We start from the raw sequence: 22,091 nt of genomic DNA on the forward strand, positions 1-22,091 counted from the left end.
TATTCATTTACTTCATTTAGACCACACCTTCCTCCCCAGCGAGAACTCAAAGCAGCTCACATTGTCCGCCTATCCTCCATTTGTCCTCACAACAATCCTGTGAGGTAGGTTAGGTGGAGGCGGTGTGACTGGCCCAACATAACCTAGAGAGGTTCTACAGCAGAGTGCAGATTGGAACCTGGGTCTCCTAGATCATAGTCCAACACTCTAACCATTCTCTCACACTGGTTTCTTTTATTTCACCAACAGTGAAATCTATACAAAATTTACAAGCAACTGTAGCATTATACTTTTAACAAGACAACAAAATTGGCTGTATTTCTTTACTTCATTTATACTCCCTCCTTTCTCCCCAAGGAGGACTCAAAGCGGCCTCCACTGTTCTCTCGTCCATTTTATCCTCACAACACCCCTGTGAAGAAAGTTAGGCTGAGAGCATGTGACTAGCCCAAGGTCACTCAGCAAACTTCCCTGGTGGACTAAGGATTTGAACCTGGGCCTCCCCAATCCTAATCTGACACTCTAACCACTACACTGGCTCTCTAATACATCAACCCCAAGGGAGCAAGCTTTCTTTCAAGTTCATCAGGACTCTGTATCAGGCTGAATAGTAGGGGGAGCTGTTTCGGCTGCCAGCTGGTTAGGGGAAAACATCCTGTCCCTTGAATGAAGGTTCAATATGCAGAAATGGGCAGCTGAAGTTTTTCATGGCATGGAGCTAAACAACATCACCTGGTAATTGCTACAGATGAAATGGATTATTACAGGGACCAGTCTGAAAAGCTGGTAACCTTAGCAGCCGTTGCCAGGCATGATACAAAACTGAAATCTGATACCTGTGGAAGCATGAGATGGAACAGGAGAGGGTGTGATGCAGACTTAGTTAGGTTACACCCTGATTTCTGCAAAGACTGAAACGCAGAGACGTGTTTCCTTTGAAGATATGGAAATAATAATATAATAATAATAACATTCGATTTATATACCACCCTTCAGGACAACTTAATGCCCACTCAGAGTGGTTTACAAAGTATGTTATTATTATCCCCACAACAATCACCCTGTAAGGTGGGTAGAGCTGAGAAAGCTCTGGAAGAGCTATGACTAACCCACAGGCACCCAGCTTGCTTCAAGTGGAGGAACGGGGAATCAAACCCCCAGATCAGAGTCCGGCTGCTCTTAACCACTACACCAAACTGGCTCTCCAACATATTGGACCAAGTAGAGTGCAATGTGCAGCATGAAAGACATAGCCCTTTTTCTGGTGCGATTTTGCACAAGAAGACACTGTCTTCCAGGTGTTTTGCGTGATGTTCCAGCGGCAGGTAAGACGTGTGAAAATGGTCATGGTCTCCTGGAAGCAATTCTTACTTTTCACTGATAATCAGGCAAATGTTTTTGGAAGGGACTGGCAGACAGCAGCATCCGCAAGACACTCCCGGGCTCAAGGCAGGGATTTTCTGTGTCCCATCCTATCCTCTTGGCTTCCCAGTTACGTCTTCCACTCCTTGTACAGCTTAATGCTCACTGACTTTCCTGCAGATCACCTCAGATTGGCTCCAAAATTCCAAACCAGTGGTTAAAACTTTTTAGGGACTAAATGGAACTCTGAAACAGTGCTGAAACTTAAATTCAGGTCCTGAACAGAGCTTGCATATCTATTCAATATGAGACATTAACTGGAAATCTTCAAGCCCAAAACTGGGGGCTGCTTTGGTACAATATGTGGCAGGTACATTTTTTAAAAGGAGAAAAAAAATCAGAAAAGACGAGGAGACAAAGGCTAAGTCTACAGCTCTGTCACAGCATTAGCTCTGATACAATATCATGAGTTGGATGATTCTACGGCTATAACAAGGAAAGAGAAAATCCCAGAGTTGGCAGCCCTACATGCAAGCCATGGGAATAATGACTTGGAATGGACAGCTTCTGGTCTAATCCAGTGGTCTTCACTTTAGATTTGGGTCCCTCAGGCTGGGTTGCCCATGGGCCTCCAGGTAGATCTGCACTATTTTTTGTGTGTGCTGATTTTTGGCAGGGACTGTTGTTAGAGTGCATGCTTAGAAGACCAACTTTTTAAAAAGTTGCCACCCTGTTTTAGTGAGTTATTCTTTATGTTATGGGCTATCTCCACTAGGCTCCAACCATCAGTCCCATCCCTTGCAACAATCACACTCATCTCTTGCAATGTCCACCCATCCCCGAACCAGTGAAGGGCTGCTTACCAGAGTTATGAGCTTCCAGCTGGGAGGCAGAGTTGACAGTCACCTTGCAAGTGGGACAGAACAAGTGTTGCTTGGTTTTCTTCCCTTCTTTCTCCCCCTCCGGCCCTGAGCTGATGGTGCTGCCTGATTCAGTGGCTGGAGTCTCTGCTCCAGGGGCCGCCGATGAGGAGGCCATGCTTGCAGTGTCCGGTGCTCCCTCTGAGGGCTCTGAAATGGGTGGGGAGACCAGGGGCAGGACGTTACTCGTGAGCTCGGCAGGGGACTCCTCTAGTGGGGGCATCAGCACCAGGCTGTACTGCTCTGCCGTCGGCTGCTTCAATCCCATCAGGCCATTGGGTTGTGCTAACAAAGGAGAAAAAAGACACATGCGGTTGAAAGATGCTTCAAGAAGGCCTTAAAGTATTTCCATTTCAGGTACATTCCAATGGAGAAGTGATTTACGCATGAACGTAAGAAGAGCCCTATTGGATCAGACCGTTGGTCCATGTAGTCCAGCATCTTCTCTCACACGCTGACCAACCACTTGCCTTCCCTTATTTTCCAGCGCCCTCAAGACAAAGTTCCCAAAGCTTGTTGGCTCCATAGGATGAACCCTGCTGGATCAGACCAGTGGTCCACCTGTTCCAGCACACTGTTTCACACAGAACCATCCACCACACGGCTGCTCTGCTGAATGTGAACTATTGATTGATGGGTAACAGCGACTGATTGTTTTGGTGCTGCCTTTTATAGATTTTTAAATACTTAAATATTGTATTATTGTTTTAAGTGATTTTAAATGTATCTAATGTAAATTATTATTGTGCATTTTAGATGTATGTGATCTGCCCTGAGCCTGCAGGCTGTGGGAAGGGCAGAATACAAATTGAATTAAACAAACAAACAAACAAGCAGCAGCCAACCAGTTGTCTTGGAAGGCTAAACAAATAAGTAAGGCATCAAGGCCAAGGCCTTGCCCTGACGTTGCCTCCTGGCACTGGTATTCAGAGGTTCACTGCTTCTGAACGAGGATGTTCCCTTTAGTTACCATGGCTAGTCGCCACTGACAGACCTATCCTCCGTGTATTTGTCTAATGCTGTCTATCCCTGTGGGACTACATTGAATTCTTATAGCGAATTCTTACACAACACTGGGGTGGGAAAGCTGTGTTTGGTCTGACCCAGGAATCCACAGAAGACCGTGCCTTGGTGAGTGTCCTTGCTTTTCCCCGGCAAATGCGGTTGAGGCGAGCTCTCTCTCTGAACAGGGAGCTAGGGACGGACTTGATGGATCATTCCAGCAGTTACATTGTGCTCTAGGAATCCACAACTCCTGCAAGGGATCCCTCAGTCTCCTCCCTGCTCCCAAGCTTGGGAAACCATTTGTGGTTTGTCTGTGCCACACTGCACTTCTGAAACACTTTAAGAACCTTGGAAACACAGTGTGGATCTGGAGGAGGTGTACAATCGCAAGTTCTGGAGCACAGCTGGAACTCACCTGTGCTGCACTGTGCTTCTAAGAGCAGAACCACAAGTGACAAAAGGCACAGATTGGACACTTGCCAGCTTCCCTCAAGTTTTGATGGGAAATGTAGGCAACTTGGCGGAATGTTGGACAAGTGACAGTTGAAAAGTCCATTGGACAGCAGTCAGAGAGCGAAGCTGCGAGACCAGGATGCCTACATTTCCCATCAAAACTTGAGGGAAGCTGACAAGTGTCCAATCTGTGCCTTTTGTCACTTGTGGTTCTGCTCTGAGACTCTTAAATATTGTCCAGTAGCACCTTTAAGACTAACCAACTTTTCTGTAGCATAAGCTTTCGAGAACCACAGTTCTTTTTGTCAGATGCATAAGCTTTTGAGAACTGCGGTTCTCGAAAGTTTATGCTACAATAAAGTTGGTTAGTCTTAAAGGTGTTACTGGACTCTTTACTATTTTGCGACTACAGACTAACATGGCTAACTCCTCTGGATCTTAAATACTGCGGAAGTGAAACGAATCCTTGTCCCCAGTGCCAGACTTGGAAGAAGGGCCAGGGCTTCTTCATGTTGGACTGTACCTCAGAGGAAGATTCTCTCAGATGAGCTCTAGCACTTCTATGGAGCTTGGAGCGGGGGGGGGGGGGTGGAGATCATCCTTAACCTTCTTCTCTCCTCTGGAGGAACTTGGCATACCTTCCCAATCACAGCGTGCTGTTAGACAAGGCGCTGACAATGGGCAGGGGCTTGATAACCTCATAATTTGGATGGCTGTCAAGCCCAGCTAGAACCTGTGGACCCTTGATATAGTGTTGCCAAGGACCCCCTCCTCCTCCTGTTATGAGGCTTGCCGTGAACTGTGTCAGTTTCCTGTGTTGCTGTTTAAAGATCTACTAAAGACTCTGTTTTAGGGCAGCATTGCCTGTGCCTATCTCCTGTTCTCCTTGCTGCAATGGACTGTGCCATCCATGTCTGTCTCCTGCCTCCTTGGGCACCTATCCCACCTGGGCCCAGAGCCACGCTGCCGGCAGCACAGTGCCAGCCGGAGGGAGTCCCCACAAGCCTGGCCAGGCACCCCCTGGTCAGTTCCCGCGGAGAGCCCCTTGCAGGCCGGCCACTGAGTCTGCCCTCGCCACTGGGCAGCCTGCTAGCAAGCCCAAGCCGTGCCAAGGAAGAAGCCATGATCCCAACCAGTAAAGAGCCAGCCTGGACAGTTTACTTTGAGGTTGCCATTTCGTGAAAGCGAGCTGGTCACGTCCACAGCGGCCGACCTCGCCCCGCTCTGCATATCTCAGAAGCCGCCCCGGAATGGAAGCTAAGTACCGACTGTCCAGAACAGCTAATGGACGCATCTCAATGCAGCCACCGCATTCCAGAGCTGATGCCGTCAAGACAACGCCAGCTTCCTGGCCGATCCAATCAACCTGCCCGGCACTCCCTTCCCCTCCTAACCCCAAGATAACTCCTCAATGAAGAGGGCTAGAGACTGGACTTCTTTTTTAAAACCAAAGCCTGGAATTCAGAGGAACGAATGGATCATGGCAATAGAAAATTATAACATTATTGGGCTGTAGAGCAATAGCAAGTCCTGATTTCTTTTTTAAAAGCCCTCCAGTGTGGGGGAAATAGCAACTGATAGAGGAAAGGATGCACAAAACTCCTGTGTGGATGCTTCATTGCCAGTGTGAATACCTCTGCACATTCAGTTAAAGGAATTTTACATTGAACATATGGGACAACGAAAATGGTTAAACAGATATATTAATGAGGTATACAGTGCGTAGTATATAGTATAAAACAATAAGGTAGCGTATCAGACATTATATTATAATATATTATGTGGCTGGGTTATATTGGGTTGTGTGCTGTGCTACATTGGTGGCATAGCATACAATCTAAGTTTCGTGATATATACTATATTGATAGTATATTTGATGGAATATATATTTAAAAGAAGAGAAATAGAAAATGTCTAAAGTAAGAGACACTGAGAATCTGGCTATATATTATACCATACTATTGTGTTATATTGTTATGATATATACTATATTGATAGTATGCTTGATAGAATTTATGTAAAAAAATAAGAATGTGCTTAGAGTAAGAGATATTATGATCTAGAAGCGGTAGGAAAATATAAATGAATTAGATTCAAGCAATAAGAAGGGTTAAGGGTTGAAAAGCTGTTGGAAGTCAATAGGGAGGGGGGAGGAAAAGGGTGGGGGGATAGAGCAAGGGGAATAATGAGATTATATGTATTAAATTTGGGGAAAAATTTCTTTTGTTTATTCGCTCACCAATAAATTTTTATTTTTTTTAAAAAAAACCTCTGCACATTCAGTGACAGAGAATGCCAGGAAAATGGAGAATCCTTGCCCTGTGGATGCAGCCGACATCACTTTCCAAATGCAGCCAGAGCCTGATCCCAGCCCAGTGTTCAAGGGGAGAATTCCCAAGACTTGCCAGTTATCCTGAGAATGCCTCCTCCCAGCCCAGATTATGGGGCCCTGCCCTGGCTGACCTGAGTGGCTGGCAGTGTCTTCAGTGAGGTCCAGTGTGGCATCCAAGTCAGCTGGTTTGTCTTGGCCGCTGCTGTGCCTCTCAGATGCCTTCTGCTTGCTTTTTGCTGCTTCGATGGCTTTGAGTCTCCGGGCATGCTTGTGGCCTCTGTAATGTGCTTCGGCTTGATTCTGAGAAAGACACAAATATTAGGATCGGTGAACCATGGGGGAAAGGGTGTGTGTGGGGTGTGTGTGTGTGTGAAGGCCATTCTGCTGTATAGTAGGTAGACTGAAGAAAAACTAGAGCAGGAGGGAACAATTCTGATGGCTGATTTACCTACCTTCCTGAAACTGCAAGCTGTCTCTTGGACGGGGGAGGGGGGCAGACTTTTGCTTCCTGCTTCCATTTATAAGGTAGCAGGAAACATTAGAGCAAAACAGAGTGAGAGATTCTGCCCTCCAGTTCCCTCCCATCCCTTGCTTACACACAGACTTGCCCCAACCAGAGTCAGATTCTTGTTCTTGTCTGCACTGAATAGCAGCAGCTCTCTATAGAGCCTCAGCTAGCTGTCTTTTACTCTGATTTCCTACTTGAGACCCTTGAAAACTACCGCCAGTTAGAGCAGACAAGACTGACCTTGAAAGCCAGTTTGGTGTAGTGGTTAAGAGCGGCAAGACTCTAATCAGGGCCCTTTTCACACTACGTACCTGCTTCCAGAACATAGTGAAACGCAGCGCAAAAACCGCGGAAGATAGCATCTTCTCACAAGAGTTTTGTGCGATGTCGCACAAAACTTGCACGACATTGAGCAAAACTCTCGCGAGAAGATGCTATCTTCCGCGTTTTTTGCATTGCGTTTTGCGATGTTCTGGAAGCAGGTATGGAGTGTGAAAAGGGCCCTGGAGAACCTCCACTTGAAACCAGCTGGCTGACCCGGGGTCAGTCACAGCTTCTCAGAGTTCTCTCAGCCCCACCTGCCTCACAGAGTGATTGTTGTTGTGAAGATAATAATGACATACTTTGTTAAACCGCTCTGAGTGGGCGTTAAGTTGTCCTGAAGGACCGTATATAAATCAAATGTTGTTATTATTATTATAGATCAGCAGTGACTCCAGAGAATGTAACTTCATTTGTTTGTGGCCCTCCTTAAACACCGGAAAGGCAGCAGACACAAAACAGACATGGTTTTAATGCTACAAAGCTGAAATTGGCCAGGATTTCAGGAATGTGGGAATAAAATGTGGCGATAAGAACTCTTCCAATGTGCTAAAAACATCCCCCAGAAAAAGCAGATGATGGAGGAGTGGTTGCCCATCCCATCAGCAAATCATTCCTCTCAAACAGTGCACAAAGTAAGTCAAAACACCAAGTTACTCTCATTTTAATTCAGGGTGGATGAGAGTTTCCATGAATTGCGTGCAGCGTCCTCATTCTTTCTAGTGACAATGGGGGGGGCATTGGCTCTGGCTGCTAAAAACACAAGCCTTCCAGGGGAGGGAGGCATTTTGTTGTTGTTAAAAAATCAGCACCAAAAAGGCTGGGGACATCAGGGCACTCATCATTTATTCATCCTTGTCAAGTGAAGAATAAAGGCAAGCAGAGGCACAATCCCCCCCTCTCTGGCACACATGCCTGTGAACGCACACCGCATGTCAGACATGCATCCTGGAACATGCCAATCGTTGACTTGTCCCTCTCCTCTCTACTCCTACCTACAGAGAAAATATTTAGCTATATTATTTTATTTTGTATGGCAAAGCTGTTCGCTGAACTTTTTTTTTTTTGAAGCTGTACATTTTTATTTCTGTTTTGCCTGAAAGCTCCTTTTGAAACAGTAATGGGTTGCATTTAATCAGGGGCGACATGCCTTATCTCTGCTTTGCCAGGCGGTGAGGGATGCCAGGAATTGAATTATATGGGTGCGCGGCATGGGGAGGGGGGAGGCAGAAATGACAGCATGAAATGAGAAGCTTATGGCAAAAAAGGAGAGGGAAGAGGGGAAAAAAGGGAGAAAGGAAAAAACCCAGAAAGGACACACTGCTTGGGTAGACGGGCAGCAATGTAGCAGAGAGCACATCACTGAAGGAGCCTAGCACAGGGCAGGAAAACACAGGAGAGAAGCAAAACAAAAGCTGATTTGTATGGTGTGGAAGCTGGAGGCCCGGTCACTCAGACTAGCAAGCGAGCCTGATCCAGAAACTGGTACAGGAACCAGGTAGCACCCTCTGTCTTGGCCTCTCCTACTGATGCGAAAAAACTTGCCTGGTGGTTCCCCTGCGGTTTCCTCCTTTGGACAATGCTGGGAATGGAGTCCAGCCTGGCACCCCTCAAGTTACCAGTACGACACCCACAGTGGGTCACAGCAGCACCGACACAGGGCTTTCTACTCAGGATTAAAGCACCCTCAGAAAACGCTTCCCCAGACTTTCTCCCCCTCCCCAATGTATAGTTGCTTTTTTCTGTTTGACTATTAAGCCATATGGGAAGTAACCAGGGGTGGGGTGGGGTGGTGGCTTGTGGGCCTTTTTCTGGTGCTGTCCTTTATACCTTCCCTGGTTGTTCTCTGTTGAGATCTAGGTCACTAGAGGTAATCATGTGATGCAAGTTCAGCCAGGTTTGGATCTGAACCAGTGTTTGTTTTCCCTTTTACCCAACTTTCCCTTTGATGGTCTGCCAATAAATAATGTGTTTTAGAGTACTTGCTGCCTCCTGGGCATTCCTTGCCAAGTCACCAATGGAGTGGGATGGAAGATGCCCCTGTTCCTTCCTTTTAATCCTCCTGGATTTCTACCATGGTGGTCAAGAGGGGTTTCCCAGTCCTTTACAGGAAACCGGCTTTGTGCAAGTTTGTTCAATACCTTCAACTAATTTTTAAGAGGGACTGACACCCAAACTAGGCATTGCAGAGGGTGCATGTCAGGTGCTGACCCAAATTTCTTGTCCTCTAGAGAAAGAAACATACATGCACAGTGAGGTCATCGTACTTAGCATTTCCCTGCGGCTTGCAAAGAGCAGCTAGATGATGAAACACTGAATGCAATGACATCACGTCAGGCGACTGCTTTCACTACAGCAATGGTACTCACTCAATGGCTTGGGAAGGCATGTGTAGCTCTTCAACACACCACTTGTGGCTCTTCTGAGCACCCTTCCCCTATGTGACATCTACCCTATATTCTAGGAAAGCAGGCAAGGCCATTACTTGGTGAAGCTTGCAAGTGGCAGGAGGTTCCCACCTTGAACCAGCTGCTGCCTGAGGGACTGGAGGGTAAGCTGTTAGCCTCACTGAACTGTGAGCCAGTGCTGGATGCAAAAGGTCCATCCTCTCCAACGACCCCCTATCCTTCTCCACAGCCTCCGTGCTCTCATCCTAGTCCCAGGAGTCTGTTGTGAAGACAGCAAGCTGACTACAGGGAAGAGAGGGTAAAACGACCACCGTGCAATTGTGCACCCACCAGAGACGCCATCCAGGAAATGAGCAAGCTGGCCACAGTGGGGAGGCTGAGGTTGCGATTTGATTCCCTTTCTTCACAATCAGCTTGCTCTCCTTCTGGAACCTTGGCAGTGTCTCACCTGAGCTGTAGCGCCTCACGATGAGGACAGAAAAGGAAGGCAGAGAAGGAAGTCCTTCCCCTCATTCCAGATACATAGGGGTTGCCTACGATTTCAGCACTGGTGGGGAGAGAGAACCCTATACATTCAGAGGTACTTTGGTAATTTTAAGAGGTTATCATAAATGTGGGAGGGCATCTCATTTTTGCTTGTATCCTCCTTACCCACTATTTCTTCTTTCCCTTCTCTGGCAGCCCTGTTGCCTTCTCTTCTTCCAACCCACCAGCCAACCTATCTTTATCTCTCTCCAACTCCAGTCCATCTTGAGCTTTTTTGCCGTTCGTCCCCCAGCAGACTCTCCTCAAGAAAAGTCTGTCCAAATTGCACACTGGTCACCAAACCAAGTTGCTGTGTGGCTGCCAGCACCAGGGCCAGTTGGATAAGTAGTGAGTTCTGGTGACCACCACCAGCCCTGTCCCTGGCAAATCCTCCTGTGTCAGGAGACATGACAGGGAAAGGAAAGAGGGCCTTTTCCAGGGCTGTTTGGGCCCTGCTTCTCTCCCCACAGCTTTGCTTTACAGAAACCAAGGCTTAGAAGGATCAACAATACAGTTATGGTTGCCTAGCAACCTCCAAGGTGGCCATTGAAAACTCAATGGGCATTCTTTTCTTAAAGCTAAAGGTGTTAATTTTACTATATTCAGGTTTGAATTCCCTTTGCCCACCCTTGGCTCAATCATCAACCAAAAGGGAGACTGCAATGAAGAAATCAGAAGAATAGCAGCTGTGAGGGAACTAGATAAGATCTTTAAAGATAAAGATGTCTCTCTGGGAACCAAGATCAAGTTAATCCAAACTATGGTATTCCCCATTACCATGTATGGATGTGAAAGTTGGACCATGAAGAAAGCTGACAGGAAGAAAATTGATTTATTTGAAATGTGGTGCTGGAGGAGAGTTTTGTGGATACCATGGACTGCCAAAAAGCCAAATAAGGGGGTACTAGAGCAAATCAAGCCTGAATTCTCCCTATAAGCTAAAAGGACAAAACTGAGGTTATTATACAAGATTCTCTGGAAACGTCAATAATGCTAGGAAAAGTGGAAGGCAGTAGGAAAAGAGGAAAACTTAAAAACAAGATGGTTAGACTCAATAAAAGAAGCCACGTCCTCCAGTTTGTAGGATCTGAGCAAGTCTGTTAATGATAGGACATTTTGGAGGGCTTTCCTTCATAGGGTTCTGGCGGTTGCCGTAAGTTGGAGGAGACTTGACGGCACATAACACACACACACACACACACACCACTATCTGTCCCTAGTTCCATTTTGCCCAATTAATGATCTACACTATATGGCCCAGTTTGGAATTATATATATGACAACTGAGGAACCCACAACAACTTGCGGGGGGCGGGATCTTGTTTTCCCTTATATCCCTCCTCCACTATTTTCCCCCTCCCTGGCAGCCCACATAACCTGTCCCCTTCCCTACTTCCTTTTCTCCTTCCCACTTACCAGCTAACTTATCTTTATCTACTCCTCTATCTTCAGCTTTCCCTTCTTCCCTACCCCTAGCAGCCTCTCCCAGGAACAGTCTGGCCAAGTTGTGCAGTCACTGCCAGTGCTGAGCCAGACCAGACTCAGTTGTGTGGTGGCTGCCACTGCCGTGCCCGTTTCCTTCCCACCCACCAGCCAACCTACCTCTGTGTCTTCAGCTTTCCATCCTTCCCTACCCTTGAGAACCTCTCCCTGGGAAAAGTCTGGCCAGGCTGTATGGTGGGGCCAGGATGGGCTGCAGTGGCCACCACCACATCATGCTAAGTTGTAGGTTGCCAGGTCCCCTGGTGAGGGCAGGGGATTCCCCCACTCCCACCCTCCGCCCCTCACCATCAGTCACCGGGCCAGTGGGGGAATAGGCCTCCTGGGCATGTTCCCAGTGCAGCATGACAAGGCCACTCTCAGGAGTGATGCCATCGCACAGGCCCCAGGAGAGCTCCTGCGCTTTACATTTTGCCAATTTGGGCCCCAAACGGCAAGGAGAAAAAAAGGTGTGTGTGTGTGGGGGGGGGGAACCTGACAACCCCACTAAGTTGTGTGAGTAGTGAGTTTATGGTGGTTGCTGCTGGGCCTGACTCCAGCAGACCCTCCTCCATCAGGGGACATCCCAGTGGCAGGAACTTGTCAAGGGCCGTTTCAGGCTCCCTATTGATAATAGAAAATGGGACAGCTAAGCCCCCTCCTTGCTTTCCTTCTCAGAGAAGAGATGCCAAAAGGACAAGCGGAGGAAGCTGCTTCATGGCCCTCAGAGGAAATATTTGCCAAAAATCATTAAGATGCAGAATGTTTCTATGTACTCTTTTCAAGAAGCTCATCCTTAAACCAAACAATCATGAATTGCTAAGATTATTTCAGATTCCAGTCACAAACAACCATCGGCGTTTGTGACAACAAAAGGCAACTATTAAAGAAGACTTAAGAGATTCCTGGAGAATGGTTCTTCACCCCACAATTTTCTTTCAAAGGTCTCTGGGCTTGGCCTTCTTGTAGGGCTGTTGTAAAAATCAATGTTCATCTCTCAGGGCTAGTTAGATACTAGGAACACATCGCAGGCTATAAGCTGACAGCCAACGAAGGGCAAGCAATCCTACGGGCATGCAAATGGGCTCCATCAGTGTAAGATTAAAGGATGGAGAAATCCCATATCTTGGGGTGGGGGGAATAACTAGGTCTCCTTCCCCTGCCAAACAAGAAGAGACAAGAAGTGTATATATTACAAATTCTCTGGATCTGAAAGGGAAGCTCTCTATTCCCAGGCAAGGGAAAAATCTTATTTCCTGAGTTCCAACACATCTGCAAGCAAATATTGAGCCACTGTTTTTGAGTTACCTGAAACTAGCAAATAAAAACAACCACAGGACAACTTCCTATCCCCACATAGGAATTAGGTATATAAGGTCTGGGATTAATAGGCAGGTCAGGTTTTTCCCTGTAAGCCTAGCTCCACCACTAAAGAGGCAACATGCACTCTTCAAGACGAGTACCTATGATCTAATTTCTTTTTTTCCTAATTGTTCCCTCTTTCTCTTACTATGGCTCATAGACCCCATGCTCTTCTTTCCTAGTGCTGATGATGTTCTTGCCATGGGCCTCCCTTTGTTTCTCCCAAAGCCCCTCTCCAGACCCCAAGGTTGGCATCAGTGCATGGCAGTGGGGAGGGCAGCTGCCAGGGACCATGGTTTCTGGTGGGGCCCAGTGTTGCTGACTCCTACTCATGCATCTCCTCTGAGGCTTGCACTAATACCCTTCCACTGCCTGTTTGTAAGTGCTTTTCTCACATCTGCTCCCAGCTGCATACGCTGCCTAATGCTGCTGGAGAAGGGCATGGGGGTGATGCACAAAACATCAGTATTCCTAATGGCCATGGCGGTGGAACTCCCACCTGTACCCACCACCAAGCACCATTGGGGAAGAGCATGCAGGCAGTGTGGGCAGCTGTGACTGCAGGTAGTGGGGGCACTTGTGAGTTGCCAAAGGATGTACATGCAAGCAGGGTAAGGTTGCCAGGTGCCCACTGATGGCAGGCAAACTCCCAGTGGTTTGCCCCTCTGCCCACTGATCACGAGCTGCTTTGTAACGATACCACCACCTCCCAAGTTGGCCCCTTGTTACCTTTTACAGCCCTATTGATATATCCTCAGTGGCAGGGTTTCCAAACTTTTTGTGCCTGCAGGCACCTTTGGAATTCTGATACATGGCGGTGGATGGAACCACAAAACAGTTGCCACAAGAGGAAGAACCAGCCACAAAGTGACAGGAAGAAAGGATAAGCACAGCTGTAATAGTAACTCTTCAGCATTTCAGGCAGAAGCTGGGTGTAACAGGATGCCTTTTAGAATGAACAGTTTGTTTAAAACCGTTTTCTTGCCCACACATCGCCTACCTTCCGTCATGTAGTGAAGATCTTTGTGCTGAGCTGGCAGCTGCTGCAGAAGCAGTGTTTTTAAAGACCTGCACAGCCAATCAGAACTCCAAGGGCCAATCAGAAGCCCTGTTGGGCAAAAGCCCCATCTTTCTAAAAGAATAAAGCCCCACTTTTCTAAAAATACTTGGCAAGATTCAGGAAAAGTGTTGATGTCAGCCATGGTGCCCACAGGCACCAATAAGGGAACCCTGCTCTATAGAGCACTTTGGAAATAAATTAAAAGAGTTATATGTGTTTGGAGAAACATATACCTTTTGGGAGTATGGTGGCAACAGAAAACAAGCTAATACATAAAACTACACAAGAAGCCATTCTTCTCACAGTGGTAGGAGTGAGATAAGTATAACGAAAGTTTTTTTTAAAAAAAGCTTACTCGCCCCCTCAGCTGCCAAATTGGGAGCTTGATCTAAATCTACCTTCTCATCATTTAAACCTATTATTTCAAGGCTTGTAGAGATGGCAACAATTACAGTGCTCTCTGCTTCCTTGCCTGTTTGACACCTGCCAAACATGTCTCTTTCTCAGAGCTAAACACATACAGTTCCCTTGGCCTTTCCTCACACTTTTTTCAATCCAGACTGTCAGAAAGCTGCTTTCCCCTAGTGAACTTGTTTGCTGCTCAGAGACCCCTTGCGAAAGCCAGTGCAATGTAGGAGTTAAAAAATGGAGAAATGAGGAAGGGCATCCCTGAATCTTGCTCTGAGGTAAACTTCCCTTGGGGAAGCCACAAGCGCACAGCTGCCTTATCTGCAATACTGACTGACTGGGGTTTGGTAAGATAAAGTAACATGTGAAGCACCTGCAGTGTTCAAAAGCACCCTATTAATTATCATTGGGAAGACTGATTAGGATGGCCAAACAGGGCCTTTTCAGTTGTGGTCCCCACCCACTGCATGCAGCCTCAGACTTCACTGAGACAAGTCACAATTCTATTGCATTCCATTTATTAACAGGAGCATATCCACAGCTCATATGCTTTTAGACCATATAAAGTTGTGTAAAATACTAAATTATATAAAATGCAGCACCTCGTTAAAAGTCTGACAAGAAAACGTGATGTGACGTCCCCCCATGGGTCAGTAATGACTCGGTGCTTGCACCTTTACCTTTTTAAGATAAAATGCAGAATGGATTCCCCAAGCTAAACATCCCTATACTCTCCGAAATATACAATAACTAGCAAGGCTAAAATTGTAAGCCATTCTCAAATGAAATAGAAGGCTGGAGTTCCAGAGTAATAATGAACCTGAGTATAAATAACTATCTCAAAACCTCAGTACCACAGATAAATAATTGACAACTGCTAAGGCCGCAAATTCAACCTCATTGGTATTCCACAGTTTATGCGAAAACGTTAGTTTTAAATATGCATTTATATCTGCACCTGTTTACTAAGAGCAGCTATTGTGAATCATTTATAGAGTTGATGTGCTCTTGTTTCTGATACACTTCAAAAATATTAGGAGAAAAGGCATTGTTCTTGAAATGGAGTCTCCAAATTACCTCAGTATCCTGCTCCTCAATATCCCTGCCCTCACCATGCGTGTCTTCCACATATCTTCTCTAGGGATCTACATTACCTGGGCTATTGGGCCCACCCCTGGCCCTAAGCCTGACCCTCCGGGATTCTACTTACCGCAGAGTTGAATCTGAGATGGCAAATATTACACGAGATGAACGGCTTCTTCTTGAGTGGGTTGGGTACGCCAAACGTGTGGTTGATCACTGCTTTTTGCACTGGATCCATCTGGAGAGGGCCAGAAAGAGGAGGGAACTCAGCGAGAGGCATCAGGGAGTCAGTAAACGAGAATCACAACAAGCATCCAAAAATTGGTATTTCTGCCTTCGACGAACCTTTCCACATTTATTTATCTGTTGATGAACCTCTGCACATTGCACAGGATGCTGGGCCCAGAGGAACGTTTTCAGGCATCCACAGTTCTTATAGGAGGTCAGCCTTGAAGAAGCCTGCTAGGCCTCACCTTTGCCCCGTATAAACTCAGGGCTAAACTACAAGATACACCTGGCATGTATCAGGTCATGGGTATGTGACCCAACTCACAGTAAGACATACATTGGGAGAACTCACCTTTAAAAGCACTTGTTCGTTGGACACTGTGATGGGAAACAAGGAGTTTCCATTTTCCCTTCTGTCCAATTTTTGCCAGTGGAATCAGTGGGGAGGAGATTGCCTTCTTTTTGTCCCTTTTTTCTGGCTTCATGTGTCCTTCCTACGGCACACGGAGCCAGAGAAAAGGAGATAAATCTCCCTCTGCCACACTTGAGACCCAACACGTGTCATGCATATCCTGTAGTTACACCCTCGAAGAATACTTTCCCAACACTTACTTCCCTGGCTGTATACTGTAGAGGAAGATACCAGTTAAGCTGAACTTCAGGGAAACACATCTACCATTATAGAACTTCTTTTCACTAAAGAATCCTGAATAAGCTCCTACGGAATCCCAGAAAACCATCTGAAAACAATTCATTTTCTTAAAAAACAGAACTTAGAATAATCCTGCCTGTAAATGGCTTCTCTAGCCTAAGACTCTCACTCCGATCTTCTTGGCTGTCTGTGAACAGAGGTCCTAGCATGTTTATTTACCTAAAAATCAGTACTCAGAGGCCTGATTGGGGTCTGGACTGCGGCATGAGGGGAGGGGGCTTTAATCCTCCCTTGTCATAATATTTTCCTGACTTGAGCCACTATTTGTCCCATTGGGGTAAATATAAAGGTATTTTTAACTTCCTTTATGATCTTCCAGTGGAGAAAATAGTAGCTCACCAGGGCCACTTCAGGCTGGGAAAATGGTGTAGCGTAGGGGAGACTCAGTCCCCTTCCCTCATACTAGGGTCCCAATTCAAAACAGGGTCCAATGTACATGATCATTAGAGAAATGAAAATGCTGAGAGATTTGTTCATGGTTCTCTTAGCATCACATGTTGTTGAGCATTAACAGGAGGGACAACAAAAAGCACAACTGATGTTGTCAACTAGATTCAGTAAACTGCATTACAAACCAGAACATGGGCTGCACAGACAGTAACCCCCACCCCACTGCAGCACATTTGCTCTGATTTTTGGTTTCATTTTGTTTCCTCAGTCTTTGCTCTTAGAAGATAATTGAAAATCCACAATAATTTCTAACAAAATGGTTGTATTAAGGAATGTGGAAAGAGATTAGAGCAGGGAGCATGCAGGTGAAGAGGGGGAAGAAATAAGGCAAATATAAGAATAAGGTGTTTGTCTGAGCACAACCATAATCTATAATACAAGTATTGTTCTCTTAGCCCTGTGGCTCTGGAAGATTATCTTATCCAAGGCTGGCTGTCAGGAAGAAGGGGGGTGGGGGGAAGCGACAGATTGAAGTTTAAAGGAGATCGCATTTCGCTGCAAAGCTATTTAGCTGTTCAGACAGGTGCATCTGTCTAGCAGGCAAACTATCTGAACAAGGGAATCATTATCCGAACCCCCAAATTCTATCCCCAAAGGGAGCAGAATTGCCAGCAGAGAGTGGTGCCTTCCCATGCTTCTGATGAAACATCTACTCACTCATCTGGAATAAATATGAAGAGGTCCAAAGCAAGGAGGAGTGATGGAATGGCTGAGAGGTTTTGAGTGATGAAAGAAACCTTCCATCCCACCCTTGCCAAGGAACCACGGCTGTGTGTTCAAGGCGACATCCACCTGCTGTGGAGATGCTGTACATGGAAGAAGGCTCAGCCCTGGATCACAGGAGGAAAACAGTGATGGGGCGGGTGTGGGGGAGAAGAATCTGTATAAATTGCTTTCTCATCCCCACTGGGCCACAAGGATGTACAGCTTATTCCATCCTCAACTGTCAGGGACACTTCTCTCCACTCAAAAAGCATTCAACACATTCAATCAGAGGAAAAGAATTGCCCGGCTGCATCAGAACAAAAGACCATCAAGCTAGCTGTCGGGTTGCAAAAGAAGACGCTGAGAAGCTCTCTCAGTAGAGCATGAAAGCAATGGCTTGCCCCTGCTGGTTTGTCCACAGCAATGGATATTTAAATGTATACTATCCCCATACATGGAGGTTCCATTTATCTACGACATCTAACATCTGTTGATAAACCTATGTTCCATAATTTGCCTATTCCCTTTTTTTAAAAGCATGTCCTATTTTTTTAAATGTACAGTGTCTACAATTTGGATAATTATCAATACCCATTATCATCATCTTAGCCAGTGGCTATCACCGTATCTTCAACTAATGAATTAAACTATTTGTATTTGTTTTGTTTACAAAATGCACCTGTCATCTTAACATGGAAGCATAGAAGGAGATGTACAATTACCACAGTCTAAAGAGGAACCCGTTATAACAGATTAAAACGCTAATACAAGGAACATCAGATTTGCAAACAAAAGCACCTGACAATAAACATTCCAGCAATTCCGCTTAAACATACCAGGGTTACTAAGGATTTTTTAAACATTATGCCTGAATTCTAAAGGATCTCACATGCCTGCGGTCTCACAAGCAAGGCCCTGCCCCTACCTCTACAGAATTTTCCAGCAGCAAGTTGAATATGCATTTTGAGAACGAGTGCATTTACTTTTTTGCCAGTTTTGAACTTGCTGTTGTATTCATTAGGGTGATGCTGAGTTCTAATATACAAACATCACAGGTTGGATCCAGACTAAATTTTACATCAGCAGAACAGAACTTTCCTGCCTCCCCCACCCCACCCCGCAGCCCACTAATACACAAAATGGTGCTCCTGGGGAAGAGGGGGACCCAGAGAAATGACATGAGAGGTGGGTTTGCAGCAGGAAAGGAGCATCCGTAGAAACTGCCAATTTAATCTGGATCCAATCCAAAGACACCTATGGAGCTCAACCGGAGATATCCAGTATGGTTATGTATATTCAGCATGCTCAATACCAAGTCACAGAGAGGCCAAGGCAAAACAGACCCTCCTCCTGTACACCGCTCCCCCAATGTTGTCAGATCAGAAGCATATCAAGTGGTGGCTGCATGCAGTGGGTGGGGACCACAACTGAGAAGGCCCTGCTTGGCATCCTAATCAGTATATGGAATACCAACATACCCTGACCTGAACAGCCCAGGCAAGCCCGATCTCATCAGAACTGGGAAGCTAAGCAAGATTGCCTTGGGTAGTAATTGGATGATGGGAGACCTCCAAAGAAGACCAAGGTTGCAGAGGCAGGCAATGGCAAACCATCTCTGTTAGTCTCTTCCCTTGAAAATCCCAGCAGGGGTCACCATAAGTCAGCTGTGACTTGACAGCACTTTCCACCAACAAAACTAACATGATCAATGTATTAGAGAGTTTACTATGTAATATTTCATGACAAATTTATTAACAACTGTGCATTCACTAGACTGACAAACTGGCTTCCAGTTCAAATTTATCAGCTATGGCCCTGAAGGCCAAAGGGCGAAAGTTGGATGGACACAACCTTATTTATCCTTTAATTTAGGCAATAGGAACCAATACTTTGGGTGGGGGGCTAAACCGATGTGGGCCCCTAGGGCAGCTTGTTGCCCCCTATAACTCTGTGCTCATCATAACTTTCCCCAAATGTGCCCAAATTCTATACTTGAACAGAACCTTTCCAGTTCTGACAGTCTATCTTAAGGACCACACTAACTCTTAATAGTATTCATTCTACTACATTTGCCAAAGCAAGGGTCCTCAAGTGGTAGCTTCTTGTCCCTCCTGGAGTATACAAAGTTCAGCCACTGAATCATGAGCACTTCTGGCACTTTGGTGTTGCTTGAGAACTCCAACGTTTCCATTTTTAAAATGTGTAGATGGCCGGTTCTTCTTTCCATTCACCCCATCCTTCTGATATTTGCAAAATCCTAATACAGACATGCAGGCACAGCCCAGTCAAAGCCTCACCGAAAAGCTCTGTAGAAACCTCTGTGCCAATCCAGCTTCCAGCCCTAAAATGATACTTACCTAGATCATTTTCTTCTGTTCTTGGTGTCCTATTCCAGAGAATTTGCTGAAATGCCTTAAGATGTCTCTGTGCCTCCCTTCTGGGAGAGAAAATCCAAGAGCGTATTTTAAGGATGGTATATTCCGAGAGGGAAAAAATATTCTCTGCTTTATAACCAATTTGCGTTGACTCAGATTACTTCTGTTTTATCCCCTGGATGTTCCCAGTGATATATAAATAGAGATTGTTGAGCTGAACTTCCTGTGAAGATTCTGGAGGTCAGAGATGGAAAAGCAAAGAGAGACACAGGAGGAGCTAAAACTGACTTTACACAAGATGCTGTTCAACTCCATGGGATCTGAGTGGGTCTGAAAAGACTTCAGGACAACTTCTAAGCACAGAATTGCTCCTCTGAACGGGAAGCATCTTCACAGAAGTGGAACAACCAGTGGACAGGGTCCCAAAGTTACAAACTGGCACCAGTTTCTGTTCTGTTCTCCCTCTGTATATGTGCGCGCGCACTCATGAATGTGTGTGTATATTCAAGAGGAGGGGAAACAGAAACAGTTGCAGAAAAGCAGTAGCGATGCAGCCAAAGTTTAGAATTGGGAAGTTCAGACTACAAACTTTCCCAGTTTATAACATTGAAGTGAGCAGAGCAGGACCCTTTCTGAAATTCAGAAAGTTATGCTTCTTAACTGTGTGAATCTGTTAGGTGAGGCCATCCAGAGGTATGTGTTGGGTTGTCCCCAAGAGGTGAATGATACTCAGCTCAATGCTGCACTTCCAGTGGATCCCAGGGAGGCTGTGGAAACCTTGAAGCAGCGCCTGGAGGCTGTTTTGGGTTAGATGAGGGCGAATAAACTGAAGCTTATTCCTGACACAACAGAGGTGCTACTGGTAGCACCTGCTGAGTTTTTGTGCATTATCTGCTGTTTTTTGTGCATTACTGTGAATGTTATTGCTGAGTTTTTGTGCACGGATTGCTATGTTTTCTGTGCATTACTGTCAATATCTTTCTACATTGTTTATTGTTTTTATGTCTCTATATAAAACTCTGCTTTCATGCACATGTGCAGCCATTAATCATGTTTTATAAACGTTTATAACCTCTGGTGCTCAGCACATGGTTTTTTCTTCTCTGTTCAGAGGTTTCTCCTTTTTCTGTGGAAACCTTGAAGCAGTGGCTAGAGGCTGTTTTGAGCTGGACCAATAAACTGAAGCTTATTCCTGACACAATGGAGGTGCTATGGTAGCTGGAAGGACTGACCACAGAAATTGAGATACCTCCTGTCCTGGATGGGGTTGCACTTCCCCCAAAAGAGCCAGTTTGTAGCCTGGAGGTGCTGCTGGACCTGAGCCTGCTGTTGGAGAAACAGGTGGCAATGGTGGCCAAGAGCAGCTTCAGCTGGTGAGCCAGCTGTGGCCTTTCTTGGGTAAAAAAGACCTTGCCACCTAGTAACACATAGATTATTTTACTTTCATACGCTCTATGTGGGACTGCCCTTGAAGACTGACCAGGAACTACAGTTGATGCAGCCAAAATGTTGACTGGAGTGGGTCACGGGGACCATATTGCTCCAGTCTTGTTCCCTCTACATTGGCTCACAATGTGTTTCCAGTTCAAAATGCTGCATTGACCTTTAAAGCCCTACACAGCCAGGGCCCAGCCTAATTTAAGGACCACCTTCTTCCATATAAACCTACCTGTTCACTCTGGTCATCTTCTTCAGAGGCCTTGCTTTGGGTGCTCCTGCCATCTGAGGTGAGATGGATGGCAACCTGACAAAGGGTCTTCGTGTTCACAGCATCAAAACTTTGGAACTCCCTCCTCAGGGAGATTTGTCCCATCATTGTCTTCTACCAGCAGCTGGAGACTTTTTTTTTGGCATTCCCTTATTATTATTCCCTTATTATATGTTTTACATATATGTATTGTTTTTCATATTGATTTATAACATCTGTTTTAACAGTTTGCTGCCTTGAGAACACTGATTGGGCAGAAACGGGGGATACAAATAAATTTCAACATATACATAATTTAAAATTATAAAATTATAAAAATTATAATCAGTTCAGTCCCATATCCAGCCTCCACCCTTCCCTTTTGTGTAAACAACAGCTGCTGCTGAAGGATCTAATACCATTAAGCTAACAGAGAAGTATGAATTACAACTGGCAGAAGGAATCTGCCATGCATCCTTGTAGCAAATTAGGTAGAGGAAGAAGAGAAAATGAACACTATTTCAGGTTTACCTTCCAGTCCTATTATCTTATTATGCAAAAGCCTCACTTTAGGCTGAGTAAGGTTCGAGTCTAATAGCACCTTAAAGAACAACAACGAGTTTCCAGGGTATAAGATTCCAAGAGTCTCAAAAGCTTATCCCCTGGAAACTCTTTGTTGGTCTTTAAGGTGCTACTCGACTTGAACAT

General features: G+C 45.7%; 1 protein-coding gene across 1 annotated transcript in view; it reads right to left on the reverse strand.

The window, feature by feature from the left end:
- The window catches only part of ZNF385C (zinc finger protein 385C), a 93,345-nt gene that overhangs the window by 6,474 nt on the left and 64,780 nt on the right, over positions 1-22,091 (reverse strand). Inside the window, exons 3-5 of the mRNA XM_054994891.1 lie at positions 15,354-15,464; positions 6,204-6,372; positions 2,226-2,567 (exon numbers count right to left, since the gene is read on the reverse strand). Coding sequence (XP_054850866.1) covers positions 2,226-2,567; positions 6,204-6,372; positions 15,354-15,464 — 622 coding nt within the window. The remainder of the gene's footprint in view (positions 1-2,225; positions 2,568-6,203; positions 6,373-15,353; positions 15,465-22,091) is intronic.

Source organism: Eublepharis macularius, chromosome 12, assembly GCF_028583425.1.
Source record: "Eublepharis macularius isolate TG4126 chromosome 12, MPM_Emac_v1.0, whole genome shotgun sequence".
Taxonomy (NCBI): Eukaryota; Metazoa; Chordata; class Lepidosauria; order Squamata; family Eublepharidae; genus Eublepharis; species Eublepharis macularius.